The following is a 23263-nucleotide window of genomic DNA, read 5'->3' on the forward strand; positions in this document are numbered from 1 at the left end:
TGAGGTTTTTTAAACATATGCCAACATTCCACCAGACATAGTTTGAGAAGCATTCTGAGTTTTTATAATCACAGTGCTAGAACATAATAATGTTTGTATTTTGCAAGAGACAAGCTATACCTTAAGTACCTAAGTGACCTAAAAGATGTGTAGACACTTTGGCACTGTAGATAGAAAAAACTTCTTGAGAAAGTAAGAAAAGTGGCTTGTCACAACAATAGTAAGAGGAAATAAAGGCAGCTGTATGACACAGAACAGGAGACAAGGCAGGAAATGAGTATAAGAAGTGAGGACATGCATTCCTACCCTGTGGAAGGACAGGGAAATACTAAAAGGCAACAGGATGGAACATTTAAGGCAGCAGCAAGATTTGAGAGTTTTCCCCTTGCACTCTATTGATTGCCTGAATTCAGACTCCGAGACACACAGAAATAGAAATGGCAAATCACACTTGTACTACGAGGCTTAAATCTTCAGTAGAAAAGAGTAAGAACATCGTTTGGAAGCAATCTTGCCCTGAAGGTTAGGTACAGATGCCATTTACAGTGTCTTCGTCCTCTTTCTCTCCCCAGATGTTGCCTCTCAGCTTACAGAAATGACCTTTTCTAAAACTGGCCAGAAGTTTACCTAGCTATTTTATCTTTTTGTACAAGAAACAATCCCACAAGCAATTCTATGGAATAGAAAACTTATTATCTTTGAACCTTTTTACTTTGTAAATACAAACACAAGACGTAGAAATCTGGTTTCAGATAAGACTGTATTTTGCTGTCCTTTCTTGTATTATAGGAATCTGCAGCTCTGCACTTAGTCATAAAGATGCATAGGAAACAAACATTTTGCCATCTCTGTGATATTTACCAGATTTTTAAGGACTCAACTACGCATTTTAAAGTAGTTTTTTGCCACTGAAAGAGAGACAGAAGTTATTCCTCTGGTAACGAGCTGGAAATCCAATAGGTCCTGGAAAGCTCTGAACAGTCTGCTTGCCTTCAGGTCAAACATGTCATAAGCCATTACAATGGGCAAAGCAACTACATTTACACAGAGAATTGCTGTGTGGTTGCATATCAGACGCAAGGGAGACTACAGAACCTGCTAAACAATTCCAGGATAACACCATGTACAAAGATTGCTATATTAACCTACAGGAGAACCTCAGTGAATCAAAAATGCCTTCAAGTTTTTTGCAAGCAACACATCTCATGCACATGTAAAGTAAAAACCTTAAAGTAAGAATTGGCCAGAGTTACCTTTTTTCCTTAAGACATGTAATATGTTATCTTAAAGGAACAAACTTCATATTATTACTCTCCTAACTGAAATGTGTTAGAATGGCAGTCAGACCTGTTTAAAATTTTTTCTGATACAGTCTTTTTTCTTCTTCTGTTAAGTTTCAAGAGACCTTCTGGACTAAAAGCAACACGTTTCATTGTCCTTTACAGCCTTTAGAACAGCCACACAAGCCATTTTGAGGAGTCCTTTAATCCCAAATTGTTTCTACTAATAGTACCAGATACAGTTAATATTATACTACAACATGTCACTATTTCTCTCATTTCATTTTATCCAAAGTACAGCTTTTTGTTGCACGTTACCAGAAGAAAGTTCAAATGTAACCCAGACAAGGGCTCTCCAAGAGAGCACACTATGCAGTTAGAACAGTAATTGCTGCAATACGATGCAATTACGATGTAGAGCACCACCTTGGAACAGTAACAGTCATGGTTCTTGGCACGAAGCTGCAAAGGCATAGCACCAGTATTGTCCATGGAGAGTGGAGATGGGAATGGGATATGTATCCCTGAGAATGCAAGCAAAGATGTGTAGATGCTTAGAGACAAGTTTAGAGGCAGACTTAGCACTGTTACGTTAATGGTTGTACTACGATCTTAAGAGTCTTTTCCAACCTTAAAGATTCTATGACTATCATTTCACAATCTGCAATCTTTTACTGCCCATTTTGTCTCCATGTGAAAGACTTCCACTTTGGAAGGAGGTGAGATCAGCAGAAATTTTATTTGAACACAGACATGTTTCAAGTTAAAACAGTTAAGTTGCTATCCTTCATTACACAGCATGTTTACAAATGTGTCTCAGTGGAGTTTTCATTAGAGCTTACCTTCAGGAAAACAACAGGATGACCCTCAAGGAGGGGCAGGACAGTAAAATAATACGAACCCTACAGTGCTCTCTATTTATAGTACAAAGGTATTTTTGGTCCTCCAGCAGAATATCAGCATGGTAAATGTGGATATGACAAGAGTCAATACAAAGGTAGGAGCTCCTCAGTCTTGAAACTGTCAGTGCTCATAAGGCACTTGTAGGGCAATATTATTTGACAGAATAACTGTTTAATCTGCTTTGGTAAAGTATGGCATGTAAGTGTCCAAACACAAGAAAAAATCCCAAATCTTTGAGTAAACTCTCTGTTCAAAAACTTGTCTGTCCCCAGCATCTATGAGATAACTGGGGAACAAAATCAAGTGCAATTTCAAAGGCTGATTGATTCCTTATCTCAAAGCAAAGCTGACCCGTCCTCAATTGTTTTCTCTGTACCAGACCAGGAGCAGAATGCCATCAGTTTTATTCTGATACATCTCTGTAGAGTTAATAATCATAAGAGGCATTTCATATCAGGTTTGAAATGTAAACAAATGTATACAAACAAATTCATATACCATTATCAGATGTTCAAGACTCCATCCTCTTTTACTTGGACACCTTTCTACATTCACATTTTTTGCTGGAAATCATGGATCTTGCAACAAATAGAAGTCATTTGTTTTCATCAACCAGAAACTCCGTTGATTACTTTGCTATTTAAATAATCTGATTATTTTGTTATTTAAGTAATCCAAACCTATTGATTCTGGACTTCTGTTTTGCAATTGGCAGAATCCCATGAGTTTGAAAAACTAGGCCTAATCAGATTAGTCTGTCTCAAAAGATGTAAACTCTTCGGACAAAATCCACAAACATAAGGACCAGTATTCTCTCTTTTCAATCTTCTGTATGGTCCTAATGGAGCTGCAAAGGACCAGGAAGGGCAAAGTACAAGGCACCAGTCATGTAAGAAAGAAGCTGAGTGTTCTGCAACACTCACAGTGCCTGGAGACAACTGCTCTCAAACTGGTACTTCCAAACATAGAGGTCAATCACCAATTCTCTAAAAAATGAAGGTGTTCCTGGATTTCTTAAATCAGCTTTAGATCTTTCTACCCTGATGAGCAACATATGGAGAGGCAGGATATCCTGCACTTTAAAGACAAATTTGTTTTTTTTCTTTCTGATATAGACATAACTAAATCCCTTCCAGTGTATTTATGCAAGCTGTAGCAAATGTCTGTCCATAGTAGAATACAACCGTTTCCTCAAGACAATATAAAAGCTCAACTCTCCCTGGTTGTCCAGACCAAAGCACACAATCCTTCTGTCATGGCAGAGATGATTCACCAGAACAGCAAAAGTCACCATACTTTGAGCATAATAATGTTACTTAACACAGCAGTTACAGGTCAATTGTCCTCAGAAGTGAACTGAAACTCTTAAGGTACACAGTTCAAAGCAGTCTGACCTGTTCTTTTGATACTTCTCTGACCACACAGTAAATCATTCCAACTTCCTAAACCGGGGAAATAACAACATGATCACAGAAGAGCTGTTTACTGGGTTGTCAAGCTGACTTTGTCTACCAGGCAAACTACCATGAGAACCAAGCATAACCAAAGGACACAGGCCTGGAAACTGTGTAAAGAAACTAAGGGGCAATTGTCTCAGCTGTCATGTGAAACTACATCCTCACTGAACTTCCAGCATTAAGAAAATTGCAGTAGAAGGTCCTTGCATTTGGCTCCAAGTATTTTCACACTAGACTAAGCTCCTGTTCCGCTGCACATAATCAGATTTGTCTCAGCCTAGAGTAGTTATTACAGTAATACTCACCTTTAGGGTTTCATGCACTACAGAATACTGTAGATTTGCTCTGGTCAAGAAATTGCTAAGAAGACATGCATTTCTACTTTGCAGTTATGTTTCTAAAGTTATTAAATTACAGATGGAGTTAAAGATGCCTATTGACTTGGTACTAACAGTACTAAATTGTTAACACTCCCAACCCCCTTTAGCAATACAAAGGCAGGAAACTGCAGAGTTTAAGGTTCAGGGAGCACTGCTCACTGCAGTGGAAAATGACTGCTTTCATCACTGAATGTAAAAACAACTTCTCTCTAAACCTTTGAAAGGAAGATCCAATACACAAATGAGGGATACAAACAGTAGTTGGTTCATACCTGCAGCTATGCACCTCCCTCTAGCCGTTCCAGTCTTCAGTCTAAAAGATAAGGAAAAAACAGATATTGAGAACTCCAGAGTTAAAATCAGATTTCAACAATCACTACAACATGAACTCCATCTTATAAAGCACTGAGGACCATGAAAGTAAAGCATATTTCTTAAAGCAGAAGTCATCATGAGGTGTTGACTACCCTCATTAGACTCAAACCTGAAGTTGTAGATTTCAAAAATACACAGTAGATTAGAGGGGGCAAAAGAAAGGACTGCAGTGCAACATGGCTGAAAACAGAAGTCTTAAAGCTCCCTAATAACATTCAGTGGACCTACCCTACCTGTCTGGCTTTTTGAGGCAGTTACCAACAGCAGTACCCACAATCCTAAACTCCTGTATTACATTATTTTGACAGCTGCAGCCCTAACAGATGATCATGAACCTGTAGATGGGAACTCTAATGTAAGACTGCATAAATGGAAATTTTAAATTGCTATTTAGTAATAATTTTAAATTTTTAGTAATTTCAATAATTTAGTAATAATTTTCAATTTTTCTAATTACTTTCTATTTGTTCAATTGATTTATTAAAGTACTATAGCCTCTAAAGCAAAAAAAGAATCCTAAACACAAGAACGAAATTAATTTTCTTATAATACTTGTTGAGAACAATAAAATTCAATCACGAATCCTGACAAAAAAAAACTCAGTTATTTGAAATGCACATTTTCAAGATTATGAATTTATGTTTTCTAGAATATTACTGAAAACTGACTATTGTTCAGGGAACACTTTATATATTTATTTTTGTTGTGTTTCACAACAGCATTCTGAATTATGAAGCTCCAACTAGTGAGTCAGGCAAATATGCTACCTGAGGACACCTCCTTCCACCTCACCCACATTCCTTTGCTTTTTTGAAGTTTAATTACAAGATATTTGTTTATGGTCAAAAAAATGGTCTCAGATTCCCGCTAACAGACCTGCCTTCAAAACAGTTTTTTCCTTTTGATTCTTTTAAACCAAATTTTTGCCAGATATTTAAACACTGTGAAAGTTGTCATATATGCTAAGTTTTGCTCCTTTGATAATCAGCTTTCAGGAAAAAATGAAATATACAATTTCTTGATCTTGTAAATGCTTAAGAATATCTATATAAACAACTTTATGTTAAAAAGAAAATATTCCCTTCACACATGTAGCCATTAATTCACTCTAATGAATAAATTTAAAACTTCAAAGAAACCAGAAGTGCAGCTAACATAGCCAGAGGAACCCATAACTCTTGGACACCTTTGGGAAAAAATATACACCTCATTGAATCAAAGGCAAAATCCAAGGCAATAAAAACTTCAAAAACCAAGCAGCAAATCTGACAACCACCTGCAGAAAGCCTGGGAGAATGCTCTTAAATCATAAGTTGTTCTATAATGGTTCATTTAATTGCACGCAGAACATAAATACACTGAATCATTTATCCAAGTTTACACATCAGACAAACTTGAATCAAAGGCCAAAGAATCTGACAATTGTATTTCTTCTCAGAAGAAGCTGGGACTTGGATATGCCAGATCAAGGTATACAATGTGTGCAATCAGTGCAGCATAGCCATTGCTGTAATTAACTGACATGGCAGAAAGCTCTTGTGCAAATTATATTCTCCCCAGCCCAGCATCAGATGCTGACAGCCAACTGTTTTCATAGTTGCATGAGCGTAGGCTCTTAGTGGGGTCAGCAAAACACTTAACAGGCGTAAATTGAGACATCACAGCTTTTGCAAAGATTTTTCCTGAAGCTGCCCCCCGACTGAAGTGCTGCATCCAGTACAGATGTCACTTTCAACTACTGCACAAGGCCGGGAGGAACCACAATACCACCTGACAACTCCGTGTAGAAAAACAAAGGTTTAACACTTTGATTTAACACTTAGCCCTACCAGATCGAAGAGTGACAAAATATACTCTCACTGATGAACAGCTGAAACTTCTGATATGCAATATAATATAAACAGAATTACAGTTGGTAATGAAAACAAGTGGCTCTAGCCACTACGTACTAGACAGTGGATGTGAGCCCAATAAATCTAGTGATGCTGCTTTGATACTACATGGTAAAACTTCAGTCTCACCAGCATCCAGGACCATCTAAGAGAATACCAAATCATTGAATGGATTCTGATCAATGACATTACTGTCACAGTCACCACTTGTCTAGACTAGTTAGTTCTGATTTCTCATTACACTTTCCAGGAACCAACGTTTATGGGATGTCGAGGTTACCATTGGCAATTAAAGAGGCTAACAGATAGACCATGCAGCTCAACCTCAGACACATCCTGGCATCAATGGTCTCACATAAATCAGCATTCAGTCTGGACTCACTGCAGATTTACGTATTTTTAAGTACCAAAATGACCAATAACAAAAATTTGAAAATATAAAAACAACTATTTTTTGGAGGAAGTAAAGGAGGGACATAACAATGCATTACAGAGTGACGGAGCAAGGGCACCACACAGAGTATGAACAGAGAGGCCTATACAAATCATTAAGTTTCAATTACTATACAGCTTAAGCCACAACCCACAGAAAGTGTGTCACTTTCTAGTAACCCTTACTTACAAGGAAGCACGGCAACAGAGATAGTGAGGAGAAACTCCTGCAGTATAAAAACCTCACCATGGAAGCAGTCCTACTTTCTTATCTGAGAAACGCCCTTTTACTGCAATCTTTACACCACCCAAACCTCACAGCACCAGGAGCTACATGCTCATTGTGAGGCCACAGCTCCCAGGAACTGCGCTGCTCACTTCATTTTTGCAGACAGAGCTGTTGAGTACTGTTTTCCCCAGAGCTGCCAGCACAAATACTACTGGGCATACAGGTTAGCAAGCAATCTGTACAGTTAGCAAGTAGACCAGCTGAATTACTCACAACGGTGTGTTCCACTACAACAATGTAAGTTTTTTAAATTTAAGGTATAGTAAGAACAGAATGAAGAATAGAAGAGGTGCACATTTTGGGACCGCTGCAGATTAAGACAAAAAGAAAAGACAGGAAAACATTTAAAATGCTTCAAGTTCCTCTAACCAGGACATTATAAAGTACTTAAGATTTGGCATGTTGACCATATTTGTAATGTCTGTTCCATGCCCAATCAGCAATTACAGCCCAAACATTCCCAAGACCAATCATTAAACCTTACAACCCATAATGAAAGTGTCAAGAGACACTCTTTAAGAATGCAAAACAATCCTATGATCTACTGTTGAAAACATGAAACTAGGACTTAGAAGATATCAATTCTGTTATTAACTATGGATTAAACAGCATTCGACAAGTCACTTTTTGGTGACTAAGAGTTTCCATTTGTATGTTGTGTTTTTTTTTTGTGAAAAGGTATTTTGAGAACTAGTGACAGAATGTATTGAATAAGAGAATATCATCACGCTGTTACAGCTGCATCTCAGTTGAAAACCTAGTAAACAACTTCGCAAAATAATGTCCACAAAAATGTGTTTGTTAATAAAACCCAAAGAATTTCACCATCAGAAGATTTAAGCTTGCTATCTTCATCCAGATTAAGGCATTAAGGGACTCTCAAAATATAAGTTACAAATACAAAACAAAAGCAACATTTCATTTACTTTTTGAATGAAGATTCAAAATATTTAGAAAACGTGCATTCATGTTGTGCTTTATGGATATTATACACATCACACATTTGATAGGAAGATCTATCAAATGTAACAGAGCTTTATATATTCTTTTGAGTAAAAGATTGAGGTTTCATGAACAGAAACAATATTTTCAGTTTAACCACTAAACCTACTCCTAGAAGCAACTGAACTTGAGCTGAACTTCAGCAACCTCATCCATCTCAGCCACAAGACTCAAATACTAACACTTTCACTTATTTATCATTAAAGGTAAAGCAAAAAAGTTTTAATGGGAAAATCACCCCTGTGCAATGTTTAGACAGACACAGTGCGCATAGCTCTGTGTTAAAAATTCAAGGTACTTACATACCTTTCTTCTGATTGCACAAATGCAGAGAAAAAAGATCCTCAAATGCAATCACTACTCTGTATTATCACACCTGAAATACTAAATGAGGACACAGCGCTCATGGCCATTTCCAGCATCTACTGCCAACTTCAGAAGAAAACAACTTTGAGGTGTCCCAGTTCTGAAAGATCAGAATTCATCAGGATGCAAACTTCTGAGTAGGCCTGAAATTCCGTATTTCCAAAATGTTTAAGTATAATCATTTATATTTTATTTCAAAGAAGCACAACTAAGAAAGACTGATTTACCTTAAGCTTGTATGTGCGTCTTGCTTGGCTTATATTAGACAAATACTTGCCATGAACTCTACCGTGCAGAATCTGCCATTGCCACGCCTGCAAACCAAAGAGTAAAAATATGCTCAATTATTTTTATCTTCATTTTGAAACAGGTACACGGTCAAACCCTTTGCAGAAGTAAATGGATACAAGTCTCTAATTACACTCATTTACATTTGCAAAGAATTGAAGTCACTGCTCTATTATAACAAATGAATACTGATTCAAATCACTTTCAACAGCAGATAATTTTCATTAGCATTTAAAGAGATTTAATACTGGTGTGTAGAGCTGAAGCTTTAAAAAGTGTTTCATGCTATTTCTTTTTCTTCAGAGGCAAATGCTGCCATTGCTGTGGGAACATCAACTTAGGAATGTCCTGACTTTTATTCAAAAATTTAATAAAATCTAACCATTCACTGTAAAGCAGTTCTTACTAAGTTTCTACTCCAGCTCTGAAGGTTTCCAATTTGTCATCATTTGTAGCATCATTTGTACATATTCAATTTCTTTTTTTGCAACATTTACTACCCTCTTCAATATCTTTATATAGTATCTAAAGCACACAAACAACTGTACATAATACAGGAAAAAAAATTTGCATTAATTTACAATCTCCTGAAAACACATGAATGCATAAACACATGCAGCACCTTGAAGCATAATTTTTGTCTGACTACCATTCACAAATGTGATGTCACACTTTAGGTTAACTTTTCCCTGTCTGAAGAAGCTTTCATTCTTAGTTATGAACCGCTAATAGAAAGTTTTTCCTACTGGTATCAGCAGCCTTTTAATCCACGAACTACTCATGGCCCATTCTGTGACCCTGAAACACCCTCTCCAGGCTGCTTCCCTCTGGTGACTGATCCTGCCAGCAAAGCTTCACTTGCTCCTTTCTCTTCCCAAGGCCTCAGAAATCCTCCCTGCTGGATCCGCAACCTGATCTTAGACTGGGGGGAGAAGGATCAAGAGTGTCAATGCACTTTGCCAAGAACCAGAGAGTCAGTACTTCCTTGAAGTCTTACGCACGTATTTTCAGATGTTCTTCACTTACACACTTATCCATCAATTCTTTCCATTCACTTTTCCTGGAAGGCACAGTATAACATCAGCTGGTTTCCACTGCTAGCAGAAGGAGACTCCAGAAACTTTATGGCAAAAACAAGTGCTATAAATACAGTTTTGGTTGCATGAAGAGTCAAGATAGACATAAAATCCTCACATATCTTGCTGGATTCTCATGGTTTCTATACCTTGCACCTAGATTCTGGAGGTACCTTAGACTGTCACATGTAAGGTTTTGATTCAGGGAGAGTTTATGTGGCACATTATTTTCTCAGTGTCCTCACATCAGAAAAGCTCACTGATTTCTTCCCAAACAAACAGCAAGCTTCTCTGTACAGCAGCATCAAACACAGCGTGTATAAAATACTGCCTTCATAAAGAAGTGTGTTAAGACAACATTTAGTACTTCCCTGTAGAGAACAAAATTACATATGCCACAGCAGGTAACACATGCAAACAATTCTTACTTAATTTTTTGGGGTTATATTACTGAGAGGACTGGGTACAGCTCTCCAGAAACATTTATTGAAGGGAGGAGGAAATACAAATAGATCAAGATACTCTGACTGTAGATGCAGTTTAAGCTGATGCTCTTGTCAAAAGAATAGTGCACAACTTTTTCCTCACCAGCTATCCATCCCCACCTCTGTACAACAAGCCTGAGAAAGAAAATGGGCAAGGTGTGATTAAGGCTACCGACAACAGAAGTATAATAGTTTTAATCCAAGTATGTTCCCAGATTCAATTCACTGCACAACCACACAGATACTCTTGGTGGCACAAAGGAAATGAAAAACACAAAGATGGCACGAGACTTTCAGAGCAATACTGGCAGATGCTCATTTAAATGACTCATGGAACTAGATAATCAGATTTAGGTGCTGAATTTCACATCATTAATCTCTACTGATTAATTCTTTCTAAAGGCCTCAAGTGACAAAGAAGGCTTCCACTGCTTCTGTGAAAAAACCACTATACTTCTAAGAAGCACATACATGCTCTTCCATATAATCACCTTTGTTATAGTCAAAAGACCAGATATATTTTTAAAATAGAGTAGAAATTTATTAAAAGCAAATAAGCAAAACAGCACGCTGGGAGACCGGGAAACTCCTGTTCCACCAACGGTCTGCCCCAAGGCAAGCCCACACCCCACTTTTTATACCCCCCTCTATCTCCACCCCTTAAGTCTCTTTCGATTTCTTTATTGGGTTTCCTTTCGCGGGCTCCCCTGATATTGGTCCTTGCTTTCACGGGCTCCATCTCGCCACCTGAGCTCAGCCAATGTTTTGGTTAGACCAATGTTTTGGTTAGACCATAGTCCTTAGTGTCTGCCATCTGGAAATTTCCAGATGGGGTAAGTCCTTTCCTTTGGTTCTTTGCTGTTTCATTCTATTCTGCTTCCCTATAAGTCTGCTCAGAACAAACACTTATAAAATGACAAGACATAACATACAAATTCATAGCAAATTATACCTATTGCTCCTTATTACCTATTACAGACACAACATTTGGCTTGATACTTGCAATTCAAACTAACCACTAACATTACAAATATAATTTGATTAGCAAATTATCCACCTTTGCTTTTATTAACTATTACACCTTTACTGCCCTAATTCTTTGTCAGTGGACTGCATCCGATGTTTAAAGACATGGCACTGACTATCCTTGATTAAATTATGATTCAGCTTTTTAAATTCACAAGTAAATATTTTTAACTTTCATTTATTCTTCCTGGAGTTTAATATCTGTAATTGCTTTCTAACAGCAGTTTACTTCATTAATTTCAAATGAACACTGGACTTAATTCCAAATTCCAATAATCTTCCCACATTTCCAACCTTAACCTAACTTTCTTATTCAACTGCATGATTATGACATTAAAGAAACAGAATTATTTTTGTAAAAAATAAAATAGGGTAAGAAGAAAATAAAAAAATTACCCTACTTGTGGAATTTCAGTACCTTCAAAGGACACCAGAAGTTAACTTTTCATTCGTCTCCAATCCTGATTAAATCTTTTCTGCAAACAGGGTAACATAGCCAATCTAGAATGGATTATCTAAACTAAAAGTATATTTGGCAAATAAGATTTCATGTCTTGACAGCTTATCTTAGCTCTGAACAATGTCACTTTCTTATATATTGCCTTTAGGAAGATTCTTACAAAATAGTAAGATTTAAATTCCCAGTGCTGTTCTATAGCCTTTCATCTACTCAATGCCCTAAGTGTACATATGTTTATTCAGTGTTCTACCCATTTATCATGACATCTTTCACAGAATGGACACAGTATTTTTTAAACATGCAATAGTGTACTTCCAAGAGGCCTTTGTAACTGCCTAATCATATTCTCGCTACAAGACTACAGAAAAAAAAAAAAAAAGACAAATATGCTTTTGAAAAACACTTGAAAGTAGAGGAATCACAAAACCCCAACCACTGGCATCAAACAGTACCAAGAATTACCTTTCACTGGTAACTCATATAAATGAAAAGACATCAACTAAGGAGTCCGGAAGTGGAAAAGTGGGAAGAAAAGCAGGCAGCGGGCTGAATTCTGGCAGAGGACGCCAGAATTAGGAAAAATATCAAAACACTTAAGGCAACAAGCTTAACATCCCAGAAGCTGCATATTCATAGGTTTTCCAGATGAACATAGAAAAATTATTGCAGTGTGTCCCCATTAAAGAAAGAATGATCAGAAAACAGCCACACAACAAAGTTGCTTGAGTTCAAGCAGTTCAGGAAGATGACTCTCTGTCACAGGTCCCTGCCTGCAGACATCAGTGCAATTCAGATATTGCCAGGCAGCTGAGAGCCACCAATTTTCCACTAAAATTTGCTTCTTCCAAATTCAAGACACACAGCTTTCTCAGGAGGAAATACACTGAAGACATTGCACTGGCCGGAAAGAAAAATAATTCAGACTGAGTTTAGGGAACATGATCCTCAAGAATGATTTTAGCAAGATGCTGCCTTCTATTTCACCACTCAAACAATGTTTTCCTCGCTCAAATACCACAACCAAAAGGCCTGATGCTCATTTGCACAGATATTCAAAAGGCAGGAGAATCTGTAAGTGGACAGTATTCCCAAAAAACTATTTCTCTCTTTCTCTCTTCCTCCCTCTCAAAAAAATTATTGCCAATGTTAATGGTGTATCCAGATGCTGCCACAATTTTGAACACCTTTCTACTACTCAAAGAACATTGTATCAATAGTTTACTACAGTGACAGCAGCTAACAGACTTTCTGCACTATTTGTTCACCTGATCTACTACTTGAAAAAGCAACTGTGAACAGCTACCTTCCCGATATGTGCAGAGCCTCGATACAAAGTTTACACAAGCACACAGTCAAGTAAGTCTTAGCTACAAGTTTCCACTTCTTCCTAACAAGGCATTTCCCACAAACCCCAAACCTCAATACCAACTCCTGATTCCCAACTAGGCAGGTCAGGCTCTAGCTCCTCATTAATCCCCATTGCCCATAACAAGCAAAGACACCACTCAGATCTTCCAGGACAGGATCTAGCTTTCATTAATCTTCAAGGCAGACAATGACAACAGACCTTTTATGGAAAGATACAGGCCCTGGTTAATCACACCCCAAAGCAGGAAGGGAGATTAAAATCCTCATCCCAGAAGACAGCAGCTCTTTTGGAGGTTAAATCTGTCTGTATCTTTCTGATGCCACTGCCACTCACTATATACATACTGTCCCTGCAAGTCAACTGCCTTCCCTCCTCTGCTCTCTGTCCCTAGACTCCCAAATTTGAATGAACTGAATTTTACAAAAAACACAACATCCACAAACAGATCACCTTTCACTTGGAACTCCAGTCCTCCCCAGAGACGCAGACAGACAGACAGACGGATGTAACAGAGACTGTAAGCCCTGGCTCTCAATTCTGCTCAGCAAATGCCCACCAGGCCAGCCACACTGCCTAGTTTCCAGTGTGCTGCTGCTGGACAAATATAGAAAGCAGAAAGTGGTGCAACCGTTTCAGCAGAAGAGATTCTGCTCAGCTCTGTGAGAGGGAGGAGCAGGAGCTGAACCAGCCGAACTGCTTTACCCATACATGGTCTCTGAAAGAGATCATTGCTAAGACAAGTTCCTTTACACACGCACAGCCTCATTCACTGTCACACTGTGCAAGAAGAAAAAGAATTAAAGTGTACAAACTTAAAGGAGTTACTGCTTAGAAATGAGTTCCAAGTACATTTTGCTTTATTCACCAACAGAATCTCGGCAGCAACTCAGAAACCTAAAATCTCTGTTCCAGGGAATGCCCACATCCACCAGCATTTCAAGAGCTACTGAACTGGCAAGGTCTTCCTAGTTGCTTTTGGACACGCATCCACATATTAAGTTCTTGGTTTGACCTTCTCCCCCCACAGCCCAAACTGAATTATAGCCATCTTTTTAAACTCTTCTCCCTTCTTAAGTATTGTCCTAAACCAGGAACCATGACCTTTCTTATTGGTTGATACTAATTACTATGGTGACCTGCCATATCATGTCTGCTTTCCCAGTAGTCCTTTTTGCCAGTGTTTAAACACAAACTAAAACTTTTTCTATGTATTCTTCTTAAAAACGAAAAAAAATACACTTCTATGCAGCATCCACTACTCTCTCCACCTGCCCCACCCCTTTTCATGTTCTGGCATGGAAAGAGCAAAAAAAGTGTAACTGAAAACCCAAATCCGTAGGAATTCAAAGAAAAATAAAACAAGTGGCACAGTCTATGACTTTTTATTTTTATGACTTCATATAGAAGTATGACAGTCTGCAATCTCAAAAGCAGTTTCATTTATATAAAAAACTAAACTTTTTCATGAGAGATTTATTACCCTGTGCTGTTGCCTATTTCTTCTACTTGATGTATCCCACACTTTTGTGGGCATACAAAACTACCTTACAGAAGTTACCAGAAAAGTTCTCTCATATAAATAACTGGAAGCTACAACTTTCAGCTATATCAGGAATGTAGTAGCCTATTGAGAACTCAGAGAAGTACACTAGTCAGGCATTTTTGTTAATGTAACTTGCAAGTAGTTATAAAAGTGCTGGTATTTAAACCAACAATCTCATTATTTTTTCAGATTTCTCATCACTGAGATAATGGTTTAGGCTCCCTGCAAATTCAGAAAGACACCAGAATAGTCTGAATTAGCTCTACACCTAAGCATAGCCTAAATTATTTTCTTCACAAAAATGCTCCCCATGAAATGCCTATTAAATTCAGCCTTGAATTAAATGACAAAATACTTTTAAACCCAAAGAAACTGTAAAGCAAATTTCTACATCAGAGAATTAGTGTCAAAGCAGCTTCCACACTGCTAAATACAGACAGTACCACCTACAGCCATTCTCTGCTAGTGATCAAATTCTGGTCATGAATGCACAATTCAAAATGTAACATGGGTGGCTTTATTCCATAAATATCAGAATATCCTCACTTAACTTTTCTTAAGTCACCAAAGCATATAACCATGGATTTCTGAGCAGTCAAAACTGCTTTACAGAAGTATATATACAACCCTTTTTTTCCTCCCAAAGATTTTGCATATTGATAATTTTTAATGGTATCACTTCTAATGTCACTTAGGACTGTGCAAGGAATCTTTACTGTTTCACTCATAAATAACGCGACACATTGTACAGTCATAAAACAATGACAGGCAAGACACGGAAAAAACAAAGACATACAATACTTCACTACATTGACCTGTCACCCTGATGTATGTTTTTTAATTTAGGAGTTTAAACAGAGAACAGGAATTTTTTCAAGGCAGATAACAAGGAAGCATAGGTAAGTTGGCAAAAAGATTTTAAGATGGTGCTCTGCTTAGGAATATGAAACTATAAATAAGTGAAGAATTACTTTTACACTCTGTTGTGCCCACATGAAATTCAAAAGCTAGATGTGACATTCAAAATACATCCTCTCTTCCTGAAAGACCAATATTTCATTGCCTTCTGAAGAATCATTTATCAAGGCTTTATCTTGTAAGATTTTGCAGATAATAAGATGCGTGGTGTCCATCATGCAAATCTCAACACGTAGTAAGAAAGATGCCATCATTTCTGTGTGTAGACTTGGACACTGCCTGCTAAATACTTCATCTGAATTACAAGCTTCATAAATAACCAACTCCACTGCTTTGGAAAAAAACAGACATGAATATTCCCTTTCCAACAGTCTAAAAGATTTGTGGACAGCATGCATTTGTTGGAATATCTTTTGAACTGCATAGTTTGAGGCAAAAATAGAATATTCATGGGTTCAGTCAAAGCCTGAAATCTAAATGATAAGATGTTTACAGAACAACAGTTTCACTTCAACATGTTAGATGCTGAGGTCTAGTGGATAACAACCGCATTATTTTTGTGAAAGGTGCAATATGAAACAGCCCACAGATAGAAGTGAAAACTACCAGAAAGAACAGTTTTGATGGTGGTGAAAAAAAGAAGCTAAGGTCCTGAAAAACTCACATTAATTTAAAGTAAAAACAACGTAAGACATCCACCTGAGTTATTAAATGAATTGGGAGAGCATTCAGCCTGGAGAGAATACACAGTGTGAAAGTATTAAAACTGCCTGCAAAGGAAAGCCTGCCAGATACCATACCAGCATGACACTAGATACTCAACAAACACTCATCCTCTCATCCACATGCTCATTCAAGATCTCCTTGAGGTGTGCCGCTAAAAAGGACAAAGAACTCAAAGTACCTGCTTATTTTCATGGAATTCAGCAATACTCAGGCCAGTTATTCCAAGTTATATTTACAAGTAATTTAGTCAAACCAATGTTAAAATTCCAGAGAGATACAATTTTAAGCCCAGTTTATACAACCTTAAATTTACCTGGAACTTTAACACTGCAAGCCAAACCATTAAATCGGTTATAAATTCACTCTACATCAGTACAGACTCATTATCAAAACTCAGTTTATCAGTTTGCCACTCATACTCTGCCTTCTAACAGAGCAGCCAGTCAGCCAGCATATCTTTACTAAAATCAAAACAAAAATCAGATCATAATATACTAAGTATACTGAATACGAAAGGGTGATATGCATACATGGGACAGACAAGACAACTTGTGCACAAGGATTTCACTTCTGGCAGAAGGTTTTCCTGTGACAAAGTGCATCATTTCAACTGAAATTCCTCAATAAAATTTGAACACTACTGAAGACTTCTGTTCATCCATCTAGTTGCTCACTGTTTATACTGAATTCAGTTAGCAACAATGCCTTTTCTTTCAAAATGCACAGAGTTGAGATAGCTGGAAATTTTAAGCTACTCAAGATGTCAGAGAAAAGACTTCCTTTCCCTGGGATGACAACTGCTGCACTATATTGCTGTCGAACAAATAAGCCTGCTCTGTCTATCGTAGTTCAGACTTGTGAGCTATTCCTCCCTACAGCAAAGCATTTGCAGACTAATTGGCACTGCAGCTTTACAGCAGTTTACATTTTCTCCCTTGCTCTATCTAAATTTCCTGCTTTGACCTAATGTATATTTTAGCTTTGCATGCTTGAATCTTGCACCAGGTGCAAATAATGAGGTTCAGTTGATGTTTGGGAAATCTCCTCTTGAAAATGTGAACGCTGAAGCTCTCTCTTTTCACTGTTATGTCCCAAAGCATCTTGGCACCTTTCTAAAATAGCAGAAAAATGGTATCTTGCATTTTTTTTCATATAACACAAGTGTCTCTAATGACTGGAGGAAGGGCAATAAAACTAGAAGTTACTTTTTTCAGTCAAGATAATCTTTCTTGCCTCAAGAAGTCTTGTAACAGGATCACAACTCAAGATTCTGTGCTGTGATACTTCACGAGAAAAACCCATTAGAGGCCCTAGATAACTCTCCTCAAATTACAACTTCCATTCTAATAAACTCTGAAGTATTTTAGTCTGCTTTGATTTATACTGGTTTTTCTCTCCTGCCAAATACCTGATCAATGGATAAAAACGATACTTTCTTGTCAGAAGGCAGTTACCAAGGCAGCGAATAACTGCTTCCTGAAGGACAAGAAGCAATACTGAACACGCCCACGTTGAAACAAAACATTTAAGATATTCATGGCAAGACTAAAAAGTAAGAGTGCAGAAATACAGATCTGAGTCTGTTGGACTATTGCTGCTGTTTCCGTAACCAAACTCACATTATGATTTGGAAAACTGGACTGCCTTGTGGACATATTGCTGAACAACAGTCTCCAGTTCAACAGCCTGACCCATGGATTCTTAGATCCCAGAGTTAGAGACTAATAACCAGGAAATCTCAAAAACGATGAGAATTTGTATCACTTCCCATCTACTCTAAAAAAAAAAAAGGCACTAAAGAAAAAATTAAGAGTGGGCACTCTGAACAGACTTGTGGTAGACATCTCAGTAACTAGTAGTCCATAACCACATCTCAGAAAAATAAGCAAGAAATAGTTAAGGAGCAACCTGCTCATAACAGAGTTTCTTACTAAGTTCAATTAGGCTCTAGATTACAGGTAGAATTTTACTTAACTCCATGTGAATCTAAATATTTAAGCGCCACATAAACGTATAGCTTTTATGATATTCAACTAATTCAGCATATTGTCAGTAATAATTTCAGAAGAAAATTTCCACAATATTTCAAGTATTTCTCTTATATTCATACTTCTCTTATGACAAAGCACCATACTTTGTTTCAACTAATGATTCTTCAATTGATGTAAAGGTTACTTGCAAGTTATGGATTTATTATATATTAATGAGAAAGCAACTATTATATATCTATGATAGTGCCACCTTTCTTGCTTTCCATTTAGAGGAATAGTGCCAGGCAGCATGTTTTCAGAATCCCCACTCATAGCAGAAGAAATAAAAGTCAAAGACACCTTCCTCTTACCACGTAAAGATCACCTTACAAGTGCATCAAATTGTGAAGGACAAGCAAAAGTGTGAATACAGTACTAAATACTCAGTAATACTATGGAGTTCTTTACCTGTCTTCCATTGTGAAAGATGGATAAGTTTCTCTCACTATTGTAAGCCATTTACTTCCAAAACAAAACTACCTAACACATAAATCTTCACATTTTAATGTTCATGATTTTACAACAATCACTTTTCAGTTCTCTACTTTTCTACAGATGCTGTGTTCCTACTTTCTGCTGCATGTAAACAGAACTTCCTAGGACTGCATCAACTATTTTGCTTCAAATACTCAGAAAAAAAAAAAAAAGTAGATACAATAGGCCAAATGTAACTAAGCAGGTAGGACCTGGGACTGATTATTCCCTAATGTAACATTAGAGACTTTGACAGGAAAACGAAAACCACAGCCATCCAAGAATGATCATTCAGAAAGGGTGAACACACTCCACAAAACAGCACAACACTTTCCCAGAATAAGTATCACCAATAACTCTGAATGTGAGCACAGGCTGAAAGAGAACAGTAAGCACCTTAAGAAAAAATAGTTCTTTACATTACTGTATTTTAAAATCCCTATTTAGGAATTTTCCTGGTGGTATATATCTGCATCCATGTCCCTGGGCAGATATAAGAATGTGCTGCTGCCCTGGGAGGCTCTTCATCGGCAGGAATGCAATCTCTACCCATCGGAACATTTCCTATCTCAGTCTAAAGATGTATTTATTAATTTTAAACACCTAGTGCAGCACCAGTATTTCCAACAACGCTGCTTCTTAAATACTTGGGTCCAGACACAACTCGAGGAAGATATATTATGCAGAGATCCCAAGAACAGAGCTGAGGGGAATGGAAAAAAAAGAAGAAAATGTGACAGGTTTTTATGGCTATGCAAAGCCAAGTCAGTGCAGTAAAATCTATCTGTTGAACTAACCTGTAGAAAAACAACAGAGAAGACAGCAAAAGAGAACAGGAGATAATTTAGCAACTTCTTTGTGATCACTGGTATGAAGAGTAGAACTAGTAGGACATACTTACACAAAAAATAAAAACAGAAATTAAAGATACTCAGAAACTTCAAGCTCTTGTGAGCGAGAAGCAAAGCATACTTCAAGATATAAATCTCCGACAAATACTTTCTTAAATCAAGCGAACTCCTAGTGAAACACACCCAACGACCACACTCAAGCAGTATATACAAGAAAGCTGCAACATTCGAAAAATGTTCCCCGACAACTTCTGGCAAAAGAGAATGCCTGCGTCTTAAAGGTGAAAATGGCCACAACTCCTCAGGAATTTAAAGGAGTGAAGGTTCCACACTTTATTAGAATGCTGCCTCTCAACTTCCTACTCATAAACAGTCCTATAAAAATCGCATGCCGTTATCAACCTTTATTACTTCTTCATCCATCACCTATTTTATGCCTCGTCTCTCCTGTTTTTATATTCATCTTCCTACTTCATTCCAGCAGTATCTGTCACGCCTTCTCACGCCTGAGACTGCAATTCCTCACACTGTGCCGAACTCCAATTTCCCTGCAAATTTCTCCTACACCAGACTGACCTCCACCCCCTGGTGCACGAGCACACGTTCCTCTGCTCCGCAGGACAGATCCCACCGTGCCCAGGACAGCAAGGAACCGCGCCCCGGTTCCTACGATAAGAGCCCAGCCCCGCAGGCCGGCGGCGGCCGAGCCAGGGGAGCCGCTCCCTCGCCCCGGGGTCCGCCCGGCCCCGCCGCAGCCCCCTTCGGCCCCAATGGCGCCGCCGCCGCGGGCCGCGCTCGCCCCCGCAGCGCCCCCGCCGCCGCCCGCGGCGCTGTCAGCGCCCAGATCACACCCGGCAGCCTCTGGCCCCGGGCCCGGCGGGGGTCCCGGCGGGGCGGCACCGCCCCGGGATGGCGCAGGCAGGGCGGTGGCGGCAGTCTCCCGGGGAGCGGGGCGGCCGCCGCGGCCCGGCACGAGCGGCCTCGCGGCGGGAGCCCCGGGGAACCGGGGGCGAAGGGGAAAGGAGCCGTTACCTGCGCGAGGCGAACCGCGCTTCCCGCCGGCTCGGCTTGGCCCCGCCGTGCCCGGCCCGGCCCGAGCTCCTCCCGGCGGCGCCGCCCTCACCTGCCCGGGATCCGCCCGCGCCCGCTCCGCTCCCTGCGCCGCCTCGGGCCGGCTCCGCAAGATGGCGGCGCTTCCGGGAGAGACCACGGCGAGCGCGGGGTGGGGGCCTGGGCGGTGCTCCCGCTCCCGCCCCCCGCACCGCCCCCGCGCCCCGCCCGGTCCCGCCGGGCCCCGCCCGCCCGGCCCCGCCGCGGGCGCCCCCTGTGCGCGCGCTCGGTGCGCGCGGCCGCGGCGCTCGCTCGGCCCTCGGCACGGCCCGGCCCGGCCCGGCGCGGCGCCCATGGGGGTGGCGGAGGCGCTGGGCGCCGGCGCGGCGCGGCTGCTCTTCTACCCCTCGCTGCTGTACACGGCGGCGCGGGCGCGGCTGCCCGGGTCCCGCCGGCCCTGGTTCCACCGCATCGACGAGGCCGTGCTGCTCGGGGCGCTGCCGCTGCGGGGGCGCAGCCGCAGGGTAAGGCGGGCGGGCGGCCGGGCCGGGCCGGGCCGCGTGGGCGGCGGTGCCTGACCACGGCTGTGCCCGCAGATGGTGGCGGAGGAGAACGTGCGCGCCGTGGTCACTCTCACCGAGAACTACGAGACCCGCTTCTTCTGCTGTTCCCCGCAGGTGAGCCCGGGCATTGCCTATGACCCCCGGACAGGTTTCTTGACGCTCCGTCGGTCCCGGCGCAGCGAGGCTTTATCCGCCTCCTGCCGCGATGCCGGCAGCGACCGCCAAGTCCTGTGACAGCGAAGACGTGACTTCTCGCACCTTGAAAACTTACTTTACTTACAAACCAGTATAATGTGAGGATGCCGGTGAACTGTTAGAGCTGCAGTGGTGGGGAGGAATGGGGAGCATTGAATCCATGTACAACACTATACAGGAATGCCTTTTGTTTTGGGAAGAGATCCCAGCTCCCCTGAACCACATCTTTTTAGTTTCCTTTAACTACTCCTTTCTGATGGTCAGCACTAAACTTTTCATACATCTGATTTAAAAGATTGACATTCACAGTCTGTTTATAGTCCCACTGAGTTTCTCAACTGCCTGAACAGGTTTCGGGTTTCTTTCAGGAAAAAACCCCCACCAAATAGAAAGTTAACTGACCAAATCTGCTATGTCCATTTCAGGAATGGGAGGCAATGGGAGTTGAGCAACTCTGTCTCAGCACTGTGGATCTAACTGGAGTCCCCACCTTAGAAAACCTCCACAAGGGCGTTGACTTCATCCTGAAACACCGAGCCTGCGGTAACACTGTCTATGTGCACTGCAAGGCAGGACGCTCCCGCAGTGCCACCATGGTAGCAGCATATTTAATTCAAGTAAGGAGTCTATGCTAAATGGGGGTTACTTTCATACAGCCTAGGCAAAAGCAGACAGCCTTTATAGTTTGCTCTTGCTCAAGAAACCTGAGCATGTACAGGTTCATCAATGTTCCATGATTTTACAGAGTTTGTACACCCATTTTAAGAGAGGCCTCAAACTTACCTTGCTGTTTTGCATGGAAATGAAAGTTTTGAATGATTCTGCTGCTCTTAATTCTTTCTATGGAGGAACAGATTGAGGTGGGAATAACAAGTCATTCATGAGGGTAGGTTCACTGAGCAGAGAAACACCCATTTTTCTTCAGATTTTCTCCTTGGTTCACTGAAATGGTGAGCCTTCCTATGCTTTTCAATAAATACAATTCATGATCAAGAGAACCGACTTTGGTTTTCTGAGTTCCTCTATTGACCCAACTGGGTAAGCCAGCCCTAAGAACAAAATTCTACCTGTGGATTCTTCTGTTGGTGTTATTAAGTGCTCCCTGGAAAATTTCCCATTAGTGCTGAAGGGAAGATTTTCTCACTAAGTGCTGAAATGCAACATTAGTAGCAGTAAAGTTTTTTAAAAATTTAAAAATGCAAGCTGCGCTTTTGCTCTGGTCTGGTGGGACTTAGGACAGGAAACTGTTCACAACATGAAGGAAGAGTAAGCAAGACAGAAAGTGGAGGGCCCAGGGAGCAACTATCCCTCTTTAACCGAGGGACTCATTTCATGAATGATTGCATGACATTCAGGCTTCGCTGAGAGGACTATGAAGTAAACAGAAGGGGCAAAGCAGTGAGTTTTCTAACACCTCTAATGTTGCCTGTAGCCTGTGGGAAGGTTCCATGAAATGGTGCAGGGTTGGAATGGATTTTCACTTGCTGGGTTTCTGCCTTTTCAGCTGCATCGCTGGAGCCCTCAGGAAGCAATTCAGGCCATTGCCAAGATTCGTCCCCACATCCTCATTCGACACAAGCAAGTCCAGGTCCTGGAGAAATTTCACAGGAACATAATCACTGGGACAGCTGCATAATGTCAGTAAGAACTATCAAAAAATCCCCATCTCAGCTGCTTAAAAAAAAATGTTTTTATGATCTAATCAAGGCTTAAGTGTTGTTCTTCTTGACCAACAATAAAAAAGTTTTTATATAAACTGCAGTAAAGGGGAAATTGGGCTGTTGCTTTCTTTTCTTGTAGCTAATATCTTAGTTCTCTTGGAGCCTCATAGTT

General features: G+C 40.2%; 2 protein-coding genes across 25 annotated transcripts in view; one reads left to right on the forward strand and one right to left on the reverse strand.

Annotated features, from left to right (window-relative positions):
- CELF1 (CUGBP Elav-like family member 1) overlaps nucleotides 1–20799 on the reverse strand; it is a 57970-nt gene extending 37171 nt beyond the window's left edge. For 7 of the 24 annotated variants that reach the window (XM_050335047.1, XM_050335044.1, XM_050335035.1 and 4 more), the window contains exons 1-2: nucleotides 20655–20799; nucleotides 4293–4333 (exon numbers count right to left, since the gene is read on the reverse strand). The gene's annotated coding sequence lies outside the window, so the exon portion shown is untranslated. Of the gene's footprint in view, nucleotides 1–4292; nucleotides 4335–8603; nucleotides 19509–19568; nucleotides 20130–20654 lie in introns of those variants that run through there. The other 17 variants (XM_050335045.1, XM_050335043.1, XM_050335038.1 and 14 more) reach the window with 12 other exon arrangements.
- Nucleotides 20800–20898: 99 nt separating this feature from the next.
- PTPMT1 (protein tyrosine phosphatase mitochondrial 1) lies at nucleotides 20899–23196 on the forward strand. Its single transcript, XM_050335869.1, has 4 exons — nucleotides 20899–21196; nucleotides 21269–21349; nucleotides 21856–22047; nucleotides 22935–23196. The coding sequence occupies exons 1-4, from the start codon at nucleotides 21026–21028 to the stop codon at nucleotides 23064–23066; spliced, it is 576 nt and encodes a 191-aa protein (XP_050191826.1). The 5' UTR covers nucleotides 20899–21025; the 3' UTR covers nucleotides 23067–23196.
- Nucleotides 23197–23263: the final 67 nt, after the last annotated feature.

Source organism: Myiozetetes cayanensis, unplaced genomic scaffold (genome assembly GCF_022539395.1).
Source record: "Myiozetetes cayanensis isolate MyiCay16 unplaced genomic scaffold, myiCay2020 scf6-25, whole genome shotgun sequence".
Taxonomy (NCBI): Eukaryota; Metazoa; Chordata; class Aves; order Passeriformes; family Tyrannidae; genus Myiozetetes; species Myiozetetes cayanensis.